General features: G+C 49.0%; 1 protein-coding gene across 1 annotated transcript in view; it reads right to left on the bottom strand.

Annotated features, from left to right (window-relative positions):
• The window catches only part of LOC119272931 (histone-lysine N-methyltransferase family member SUVH2-like), a 17675-nt gene that overhangs the window by 5262 nt on the left and 592 nt on the right, over positions 1-11821 (bottom strand). The window contains exons 2-4 of the mRNA XM_037554275.1: positions 11321-11809; positions 9735-10332; positions 8414-8650 (exon numbers count right to left, since the gene is read on the bottom strand). Of these exons, the coding sequence (XP_037410172.1) occupies positions 8414-8650; positions 9735-10332; positions 11321-11809 (1324 nt within the window). The remainder of the gene's footprint in view (positions 1-8413; positions 8651-9734; positions 10333-11320; positions 11810-11821) is intronic.

Here is an 11821-nt window from a genome sequence, read left to right as displayed (position 1 = left end):
TTCATTTTTTTGCATTTTTTTCTACTGTTGGATGGATGAATGAATGCATGGATGGATGTTGGATGTTAGATTGTTAGGTTAGATGTTAGATGTTAGGTTGTTAGGTTGATATATAGTTGAATGTTGGATGTTAGGATGTTAGATTGTTAGTTTGCATTATTTTTATCATGATGATCTTGTCATTTGAGATGTGCTCTAAAATTGGTATAAGATGAGTGATTATTTTTATCATGATGATCTTGTCAAAAAAATTGAACCGGACAAAATTTGACACTTGACAAAATAAGATTTTTTTTCATAGTTTTAAGTGTCAGTGCTTAATGTTAAGTAGCTATGTGAGATGTGCTGCAAAATTATGATATGATGAGTGTTTATTTAATCATGATGATCTTGCTAAAAAAATTGAAGGACAAAATTTGACACTTGACGAAACATGAGTTTTTTTCATAGTTAAAAGTATCAATGCTTAATGTGAGGTGATGACCTAAATTTTTTTCACTCGGTGTAATTAACAGGATTTGTGGTGTTCCATCTTCATGGAGTGATTGTCGACGTTGGAGGTGTTGGTCCACGATCGTCCATCTCCTTTGATCGACTACATCGGAGGGTGAGAAACAATTCCATGACCTCGTCCACTTTTTTTCCATGTCACTAGATTAAATTTTCACATCAAGTCGCGTAACCTAGGTCTCCCGTCCGAAAGGGTTGCATCGATAAATATGCATTCAATTGCATATTTATCACCGCAGCTCTTTCGGATTGTCCAGCGCTTTCCACGGACAGCCCGAGGATGTGTAGATTGGGTACGTTGTTCATGCTCTACCCCGTTCCGAGACAGGATTTCGGCGGCGCTTCCCTGTTGTTCTCCGGATGCACATTCTCTCGGCATTTTGCCGAGACATGTATTTGGAGAACAGCGGGGAGGTGCTACCGAAATTTTGTCTCGGAATGGGGTAGAGCATGGACAACGTACTCAATCTAAACATTCTCGGGTGGGATTAGGACCCATCTTTACCTATTAGAGATGTAGGTGGATTAAATGCTGTTTCTCGTCAACCTTGTAAAAAATAAAATATTGATGTGAGTAATTTAAATGAATCCTTAATTTTGTTGTGTGGCTTCCAATAAAGCAGAGATGGCAGATAATCAGTGGATGTATAGTGGGTTTTTCCGTCGGAATCAAGTAACAATAGAGTGGGTCGAGAAAACTGATGTGTTTTTGAAAGAGATATTCCGTAGTCCAATGAGGATGGTGCCAGAATGCCCGTGTGCCAGATGTAAGAGGCATATCCGCAGAGATAAGAGTGAGATGACTAAGCACCTTCGCACGCATGGATTTATGCCCAACTTTAATATGCCAATAAACTTTGCCCAGCGGGACCGTGGTAGAGAGGATGTGATACGACAACACGTCGCTGGTTATGAGGACGATGGGGTTAGAGACATGCTAGATGATGTCTTTGCTGCACAGCCGACACCTCCGTCATATTCAGCGAATGAACCGGAGGAGCCGGAGGAAACCGCAAAGGCCTTCCTGGAAATCTTGGCCTCGTCAAAGAAACCTCTCTATGAGGGTGCCAAGTTGTCTGTGTTGGATGCCATCTCGCAACTGATGGCAGTCAAGGCTAAGTACGGCTGTAGCCGAGGTTGCTTCGAAGCATTTCTGGGAGTATGGGCTAACAGCCTGCCTGAGGGTCATGAACTGCCGAAAACCATGTACGGTACGAAGAAAATCATGAAGGCGCTCTCGATGGACTATGAGAAAATACATGTTTGTACAAAGAATTGCCTTTTGTTTAGGCATGAGTATGCGGATGACAAGTACTGTAGGAAGTGCGGTTCCTCTCGGTATATTGAGGTGGTCGATAAGCATGGTCAGAAGCAGCAGCTAAAAATCCCTGTGAAGGTTCTTCGGTATCTTGATTTTATAAAAAGACTGCAGCGCCTTTTCATCACCGAGGAGTCTGCCAAAATGATGAAGTGGCACAAGGAAGGGAAAAGGTACAATCCAAAAAAATTGTACATCCATCAGGAGGTGAAGCATGGAAGGCATTCGATATAGAGTACCCGGAGGAAGCAGGCGAGGCTGGGAATGTCAGAATTGCTATAACAGGTGATGGGTTCAATCCATATGGTATGTCATCTAATCCATACAGCTGTTGGCCCGTATTTGTTATTCCGCTGAATCTCCCTCCCGGCGCCATAATGCAACGCAAGACCATGTTCCTGTCGCTTATAATTCCGGGGCCTGAATATCCGGGGAAGAATTTGAGTGTGTTTATGCATCCATTGGTGGATGATTTGCACCATTCTTGGTACTTCCCGAGGTTGACATACGACCGACATCTGCAGAAAAATTTCTTGATGAAAGTTTGGCTACAATATTGCATGCATGAATTTCCCGGTTATGCCTTGTTCTGCGGTTGGTGTACAAGTGGAAAGATGCCTTGCCCAGTGTGCATGCAGGCCTTGATTTTCATTTGGCTGAAGAAGGGTGGCAAGTATGTTGCATTTGACCTGCATCGACAGTTCCTCCCTCTAGACCATCCTGATAGGGAAGACAAGAAGAACTTCACAAAAGGCAAAGTTGTCCATGAAGTAAACGAGATTCCAACGTTTTTTGGTGCGGATGTGCTTGCTCAGCTGAAAGCTCTTAAGCCTGCCGGTGAGGGGAAAGGCAAAGGCAAAGGCAAAGGCAAAGCCACAGGCGAAGACAAGGGCGAGGGCAAAGGAAAAAGTAAAGGGAAAATTTTTGAAGGATATGGTGAGACGCACAACTGGACTCACATTACCCCCTTCACGCAGCTTCCCTATTTTAAGGACCTCAAACTTCCATACAACATAGACGTGATGCACACCAAAAAGAATGTCGCAGAGTCCCTTTTTCACACGATCCTCAACATTCCTGATAAGACAAAGGATAATGTTAATGCTAGAGTTGATCAACAGAATATTTGCGATAGACCACGTCTACACATGCAGCCTCCCACAGGCAGTCGAAAATCTTGGTTCAAGCCAGATGCTGACTTCATACTTAAAAAGGATCATAAGATGGAGACATTCAAGTGGTTGAAACACGTCGTGAAGTTCACTGATGGTTATGCGTCGAATATAAGTAAGGGGGTCAATCTTTCAACGGGCAGAGTGACCGGGCTCAAGAGTCATGACTATCATGTATGGATTGAGCGGATTATGCCGGTGATGGTTCGGGGCTATGTTCCCGAGCGTGTCTGACGTGTCGGAGTTAAGCCATTTCTTCCGCACGCTTTGTGCTAAAGAAGTATGTCCTGAGAAGATAAAAGAAATGCATAAGAAGGCGCCGGAGTTGATATGCAAGCTAGAGAAGATCTTCCTACCAGGCTTCTTTACTCCGATGACACATCTCCTTTTGCACCTCCCGAACGAGGTATTGTTGGGGGGCCCTGTGCAGAATCGTTGGCAGTACGGCCCTGAGAGACAGAACAAGCATCTGATACAGAAATGTGGAAACAAAGCTAAGATTGAAGCTTCCATAGCTGAGGCAGTTATCCTAGAGGAGGTGGCAGACCTCAGGATAGCCTACTATCCGGACCATGTTCCCACGTTGCACAATAAGGTGTCTCGATACAATACAGAAGAACCCAAGTATAAACCCAAGTTGCCTCTATTCATCGGGCAAGGTAGTAGGGCTGGATGCTCGAAATCTTATCTCATGCCACGAGATGAGTGGGAGGATGTCATGTTCTATATCTTGCACAACATCAAGGAAGTTGAGGATGAGTGGATGAGGTAATACCTTTGCACCATTCTTTTAGTCAATTCGTTATGTTCACTTTGCCTAGTTCTTATACCGCTTTTCTTATTGTAGTCGATTCGTTGAAGAAGAATGGACGGGAATGCTGCCTCCTTTTGAAGGGGAGGCACTTGCTCTTCTCCGAAAGGGTGCTGATGGAAGGAAAAATTTTGTTGCGTGGTTCATTGAGAAAGTAATTTTTCACACTTTCAATTAAACTCATGCACCCTATAATTTCAATTAAACTCATGCACCCTATAATTTCAATTAAACTCATGCACCCTATAATTTCAATTAAACTTGTAGGGAAATGATCCGACCGAATCAATGGATGAAGAATTGAGATGGGTTTCCATGGGTTTTGATCCTGTCGTCATGACATGCGAAAAGTATGATGTGAATGGGTATCGCTTCCATACAGAGGAGCACCAGAACAGTCGGCCTGATCCCAAAACCATAAATACCGGAGTCTTCACTGAAGGAGATAATGAAGTAGATTACTACGGAAGGGTAGGAAAAATATACGAGCTTACATTCAAACGTGGCCGCGAACACCTAAGTCTCACTGTGTTCAAATGCCAATGGTTCGACCCCAAAAAGGGTCCGAGACATACGCCTTCTGTTGGTTTAGTTGAAGTTAAACCATCAACCATCTATGCCGGAGCTGATCTCTTTATCGCCGCTACCCAGACCACACAAGTATATTATCTGCCTTACCCATGCCAGGAAGAGTACCTAAAGGGTTGGGAAGTTGTGTTCAAGGTGTCGCCGCATGGTAAGCTACCGGACCCGAACGATGATGATTACTACAACATAAACCCCATGACATACGAGGGAGTGTTCTATCAAGAGGAACATGATGACGTGGTCTGAAACAACGAGGATGATGACTTGGGTTATGTTGACCTGGACCCAAACGACGACGACACACAGATTGATGGTGAGGCAGTTGTGAATCAAAGAGACATAATTATGCTTAAAAAGTTAAATGAAGACGCTGACGATGAGGAAGAGCCTCCACCTCCGTCAGACAATGAAGAAGATATGCGTGATAGTGATGATGAGACCGGTCCACAAATAGATTACAATAGTGATGATTCATATGGGTTCTAGAAAATGTAAGTTCTTTTAATGATCATTACAATAGTATGCTTAATGTGCTCTTCTGGTATTAATGTTTTCCTGTATGCTTGTTTAATTGATATCCTTACTAATTGTTTATTCTCTTCTCAATGCAGGTTTAATAATCATGGGCAAGTCCAGCGGCGCTAGTTTCCTCAGTAAATTTAAAGGAGTTACTCGGAGTGGACGAGCCCACAAGGTTCCCTCCCGACTACGCGAGGATGACACCTCACAGGGAGGTGGAGGGGTCGGGGGAGGAGACCCTAGAGGAGGAGGCGGTGGGGGGAGAGCCCCTAGAGGAGGAGGAGGTGGGGGGAGAGGCAACCGGGGTAAAAAACTCTGGGCCGTGTCTGAAATAGGGGGGTCTTCTTCGATGCCCTCCTATACAGAGGCACCTTTTGAGTCTGAGGAGGAGGAGTATGTTCCTGATGGCGAGGAGGAGGAGGCCGAGGAGGAGGGTGAGGAGGAGGAGGCCGAGGAGGAGGGTGAGGAGGAGGCCGAGGAGGGTGGAGGGGAGGTTGATCCCGCGTTGTGGGGTGACTTGCCACCGGGTTCTTCGCAGGGGTGGCTGCGTGGTAATGCCGGACTACCTACACCACCTTCTATCGAGGAGCACAAGTGGCTCATTGAACCTGTGGGGACAGAGTAAGTGCCTCTCAATCATATTTTCAACACATGACAACATTTTCTTATTGTACACATGGCAATCATTTGATTCTTTTGCAGAAACTGGATCCTTCACGGAAAGGGCCGTAAACCGAACGGCCTTATCACTGTCCTGTTGAAGGAGTTTTGGCCTGGCCTATTCTGCCCGCGGCCAGACAGGGACCTGCAGCAGCGGGTTTTGGCCACGAGCTGGGCCCACTAGGAGGCTTGCAGCAACGCGGAGTACGGGACGACCGCTAAGGCTGAGATCACCAAATTTTGGGTAAGTTCTCTTCTGAATCACTTGTCTTCAGTTTCGTTCATAGTTTATCATTGAATCACTCAACTCATGCCTTGTTTGCTTCTGGTTTTTGCATGATTGCAGCAACTCTATAGAGTTCTTGACGAGCACAAGGCCAGAGCCGACGTGGTCTTGCTTGCGGCTGCGAAGAAGAAAGCTCGTCAGTTGCAGTACGAGGTGCACTGGGTTGCCGTCTCGCAGTACTACCACTACTACCTGCACCAAGAGATGACAAAAACTCAAGCGCAGAAGCTACGACTTACCTTGAGCAAGGAGCAGTTCATGATGGTAACTATTACTAACTTTTCATTGTTTCAAGCAGTCAACTATATGTTTCGTGCTCACATGTCATGCTTCCAAAATTTGCATAGGTTGTTCCTCGTTGGTGCTATGGAAGGCATGACGGATGGGTGAGTTTGGTGGATAGGTGGCTCGGCGCCGATGCAGAGTTTGCTGCCAAGAGCATCAAGGCCCGGGCTAACCGTGGAGACGACGGGACACACGGCCAAGCAAACAGGAACCGCTGGGGCTTCAAGGCCATGAAGGTATATCTATGTGCATGATGCATTTTTGTTCTTCTTTACGTCATGTTCTTATGTATGGCTGACTTCTATTTGACGTTGTAGGAGGACAAGTTGAAGAGGCCGCTCTCGACATGGAGTCGCGGAAGCTGGCCCGCGAGCGGAGTCATCGCAAGGAGGGCGAGAGCCAGTACTACGGCAAGACCGAGGAGCACCTGGGGTCTTACATTCATCACTATCAGGAGTTGCATCCGGATGTTCCTGTTGCTGAGGTCACCCAGTCTCAGATCGACGACACGGCGGTGGTGGCCATCCAGGGGAAGAAGAATGGCCGGTATCCGTGTTTCGAAGGCTTGATCACTCCTTCGATCTCGTAAACACGGCTTCGGGCTAGCAACCCGAGCCAGTTAGAGAGTACGGGGCGTTCACAGACTCCCTTAGCCCGCCAGCATGCTGTAAGTACTTCCTCTTTATCTTTTTCTATCTTGCATTCTCAGTTTATTTTCAGCATTGCTCACTTAGAAACAACATAAATTATGTAGGCATATAAGGAGTTTGTCGAGCATAGGAATCTCGAGGTGCGGGAGTACTTGAAACGAGTGAAGGCAAACGATGATTACAACCGTCAGATGATGACGGTTAGTTTTGCCCTCTTAAAACCAACCTAAATTTTTGCACTTTCATTCCTTCTGATCTTCTAGTTTGCTTGTTTAACTAACATTCAGGCTATGTTGGCGTCTTGGACTAACCGCACGGATCCACCACAAATGGGACCCCCACCACCACCTGCGGGAGAACCCCACACGTGCCCACGTTCGATGAATGGGTGGCACTAGGCAGTGATGGTCCGGTTAGTACATTTGCCTAACTACTAGCAAACTAGTTCTCGTTCATGAAACACTATTATATCATATTTACCGTTAGAATCTTTTCTGAAACATGTAAGGGACCGGTGGCTCGACTCCTGCTCCGTCGACCCCAGTCACTACGATCTGGCAGAGTGGTGGTGGTCGCGATGGCGGTTTTGGCGGAGGTGGTGGTTTTGGCGGAGGTGGTGCTTTTGGCGGAGGTGGTGGTGGTTATGGCGGAGGTGGTGGTTTTGGCGGAGGTGCTCTTGCTTGATGATTCCGTGCATGTGGCCATCGTGCCATGCCTTTCATATTCCTACTTTTATCATGTTTCATGTCTTGCACTACTTTTATGTTCATGAACTTCCATCGGTGATGATCTTTAGATGATGTGATGAACTTGAGTATGTTTAGATGATGATGGTGAACTTGAGTATGTTTAGATGAACTTGAGTATGTTCACATGATGAATTGTCATATTTCTGCATAATTTCATATTGTTCTGTTTTGAAATATTGTCAAATGAATTGGAAAAGAGAAAACAGGGGAAATAAAAAAAAACTATGCCTACGGCAAAGCCATCGGCATATATACGCCCAGGAGTTACCAGGGCTTGCCACGTGGCACATCTATGCCTACAGCAAAGCCGTAGGCATATATGAAAAACTATGCCGACGGCTTTGTCGTAGGCATAGCCCTGCTGCCAGGAGAAACCAGGAGCTGCCACGTGGCAGAGATATGCCTACGGCAAAGTCGTCGGCATAGATTTCCATCTATGCCGACGGCTTTGCCGTAGGCATAGCCCTGTCGCCAGGAGAAGCCGGGGGACGACACGTGGCGCAGGTATGCCGACGACTAGGTTGTCGGCATAGATTTCCATCTATGCCGACGGCCAAGCCGTCGGCATACCTGCGCCACGTGTCGTCCCCTGAATCGCCAGCGCTGTTGACGGCGCCGTCCGTTGCCGTCAGACGGAAAACAACGCCGACGGCTAAACTATGCCGACGGCTATCCCACGGCCGTCGGCATATGCACCTATGCCGACGGCTATACTGCGCCGACGGTCTGACACATCTACGCTGACGTGATCTACGCCGACGGGGCTATGCCGACGGCAGCCGTAGGCATAGATCTATGCCGACGGCAAAGGACCTATGCCGACGGCCCTGGGCCGTAGGCATAGCCCGCGAGTCCGGTAGTGGGCCCACTCCTCCGTTGACGTGCCAGTATTGGCATTGGCGTTCGCGTTGGCAATGCGGGGGTGATCCGCGAGGAGCACGTCCCCGGCGAACTCGCAGAGGAATGCGCCCGGCTGGATCAGGTCGAGCGTCCTCACGCCCCAATCCGTCTCCGTGGACCGGAACACCTCCAGCCGGTGCCTCATCCCCCGCTGAGTCACCCGGTTGGGGCAGCTCGCCGGGCACCCGCACGACGCGCCGCACTCGTACACCACCAGGGCCGGCCCTGGGGAGGGGCAGGGGGGGTGACCGCCCCGGGCCCCCAGATCCCATGGGCCCCCTCTCAGTCTCAGGCACGTAACCAAGGGTCATGCTTCCTCTTGTTTTTTCTAGGGATTGCAGGGCCTGTAGGCAATATCATGTACATGGGGCCTGGTCCAGCTCATGACCGGCGGTATGACCCCATCGTTGCCAAGCCCTCCAGATATTAGCGCAGAATGCCCACGACTCCACGTTTTATTTTTTGCGCCGTCAACACCCCCAATCACGACAAGGTCATCGCCGCCATTGCTGTGGCGGCGGCGACGGTGGAGTACACAAGTACGCTCGTCGGCAGCCTCTGGTAAGTATCCCTTCGCTCCATTCTTTTGTCGAATCTTGCGCGTTCGTATGGATTTTGAGATTTCTGTCTTTCCTCTGGTGGGAAAAACTTGGTCGCCACAAGCAGACTTCCCCCTGGCATTGGAAAAGTAGGATTATCTCGAAGACATTCAGATGGTTGAGAAGAAGATTTCAACTTACTGTACATCCGTCCCAAATTATAAGACGTTTTTGGTAGATATTTGGAACAGATGAAGTAAATCTGCAGGATCAAGGTGGGTAGAAAACAATGTATTTTAGATCTGCAAATGATATCAAGTGAAATATTTAATCTTTTTTCAATGGATTTCTGATGTAGCTATACCATTTAACTCGTTATCTGTGTTAATCTACAGGTCTTGGAAGATGGTTTTCTAATGCTTTATCAAAGAGCAAAAGTTCTTATCAGCAAGGACATGTATAAGTAAGCACTGGATATGGTGATAATGGCTGAGGTATTGTTTTTGTCCTATCATAAAAAGCACATGCATCTTTTAAATAGCTATATATTCGGTGTGAGGTTTGTACATGTCCCAAAAGAGGTTAGGTTTGGCAACTTTACACATTGAAAAGAAATTGTTGAATAAGATTAATATTGATACCATCGCTAGACATTGCATATGGCAAGCTAGAAGAAAATTTTCAAGGTAATTTATAGGGGCCCCGGATTATAGTTTCGCCCCGGGCCCCTGAACTCCCAGGACCGGCCCTGTACACCACCGGCCGTCCCCTCAAGAGCATTCCGTCAGCATTGTACGCTCGGCCGCCTCCGCCGCTCCTCTTCACGCAGGCGCAGCCGGACGTCTCGCTGCACACAGTCTTGGCGTTGATGCAGCACTTGTGGCCGGGCATCGCCGGCGGCGCCGGGAACTCGGGGCGTGCGAGGTACTCGAACTCGAGGGGAAAGGCGTCATGGTCCACCGAGTTGCGGACGGGGACAGGAACCGCTTCCTTGCCCTTGGACATGTCCAGCGTGATGTAGTCGGGAGGCAGGATCTTGGCGTCGAGCTGGTTGATGAGGTCTCTGGCGGAGCGCCAGGTGTTGTTGCCGAGCGCTTCCTGGCCGGGCACACGCACGAGCTTGAACTTGCAGATCTCGGTGGTGCAATAGACCTTGTAGAGGCCGTCGTAGACGTAGAGCTTGCCGCTGGGGCTGGCGTGGCAGTCGTGGCAGCGGATGACGCGCACCTCGATGCCATAGTTGCAGCTGTATGTGAGAGCGAGGTTGCCGCCGCTTCCCGTGTAGATCAAGACGCCCCCGTTGTCGTGGTCGTCGAGGTACCTGCCCGAGGATACGATGCTGGTGCGAAAACGTCTGTGAGAGCTTACGCATCGGGGCGCCTCTATCCTAGCCGCTCCTTTCATCTGAATCACGATTGTCGTCATGTGGTCAAAAGCATTTCACAGAGCTGATTGGCCATATCCCAACCCGTTTAACAGGCTATGCCTATGATGTGACTACGGGAGACACCAGGGGGCTACAGGAACTCGTAGCTCACTGTTCTTCCCGTGAGCTGCATGCCCAAACACAAAGAGACAAGGGCACATGCTATATTATATGGCAATACGAACTGAGGTGCTCTGGGCATAAAACTCACTGCATCCCATATGTGAGAGAGATGTTGCGAGGGAGAGAGACGAGAAAGGTGAGAGAGAGAGAGCTTTTTTTTTCTTGAGATAGATAGTTCTATGTGAGAGAGAGGAGAAATGGCAGGGGAGAGATCTTTAAAAAAATAGGGAGTTGTGTGTGAGAGAGAAGAGACATGGCAGGGTAGTGAGAGAGAAGAGACATGGCAGGGTAGAGAGAGAGAGAGAGAGAGAGTTATTTTTTTCTTGAGATATAGAGTTGTGTGTGAGAGAGATGAGAAATGGCATGGGGAGAGACAGAGAGTCTGTTCGGCATGTTGTGTGCGAGAAGAGAGAGAAAAGAACTGCATATTCCATGAGGCGGTGTTGAGAGTTTGGGGAGGAGAGAGAGCCTATCTTCCTCCTGGTGAGACAGTGAGAGAGATTTTGAGATAGAAGACGAACAAAAGAGCTGCTGTGTTCGACAAGAGAGAGAGCGCATGTGAGAGTTGAGAGGGAGAGAGAGAAAAGAAAAGGCAGGGAGAGAGAGCAGATTGGATTCCATCGGCGGAGGAAAGAAACAAAGTATACAGTACCCGAGTCCTATAATAACGCTGCAAAATTGCACAGAGTCATCGCACATCTCAAGAACAAGCCTCTGAACCAACGCCCACGATAACGCGACCGGGATGCCTAAGCTCAAAAAATCTGCGTCCTCGATGCTGGTGGCGACGGGGTGGCCCCCGTCGACCTTGCTGGCGGGCACGTAGCCGATGTCGGCCTGCGTTTGGTTGTGCAGGCCGACGACGAGGAGCTCAACGCGGTAGTTAAAGGCGTCGCCAACAAAGACGCCCGGCACGGGCCCTACGATGCGCCTATCGCGGTTGAGGCAGAGCCTCCCTTTGATCATGGCGCCGAGGGCCCGCAAGTCGGCCCGGTTGCGGCTGCCGGGGACAGGGTTGTGCTCGGCGTAGCGGTGGTAGCGGCCCCAGAGCGCCTCGAAGGTGAGTCGTGCGCGGAGCACCAGTGGGCGATATTGGAGCGTGTCCTCCTGCGCCGATATGACTCGCATTGGCACCATCTCTATCGCCGGGTTGGCATGCGCGCTGGGCGGAGGGGGAGACGGCGCCCCTGGCGGCAACGGGGGCAGGGGAGAGTTTGGGCTTGTCGGCGGGGGAGACGGTGGGCGTAGCGGAGGTGGCATGGCGGAGGGGAGGCTGGCGGCCGAG

Source organism: Triticum dicoccoides, chromosome 3A (genome assembly GCF_002162155.2).
Source record: "Triticum dicoccoides isolate Atlit2015 ecotype Zavitan chromosome 3A, WEW_v2.0, whole genome shotgun sequence".
Classification (NCBI taxonomy): Eukaryota; Viridiplantae; Streptophyta; class Magnoliopsida; order Poales; family Poaceae; genus Triticum; species Triticum dicoccoides.
This window is presented reverse-complemented; position numbering and strand designations above follow the sequence as displayed.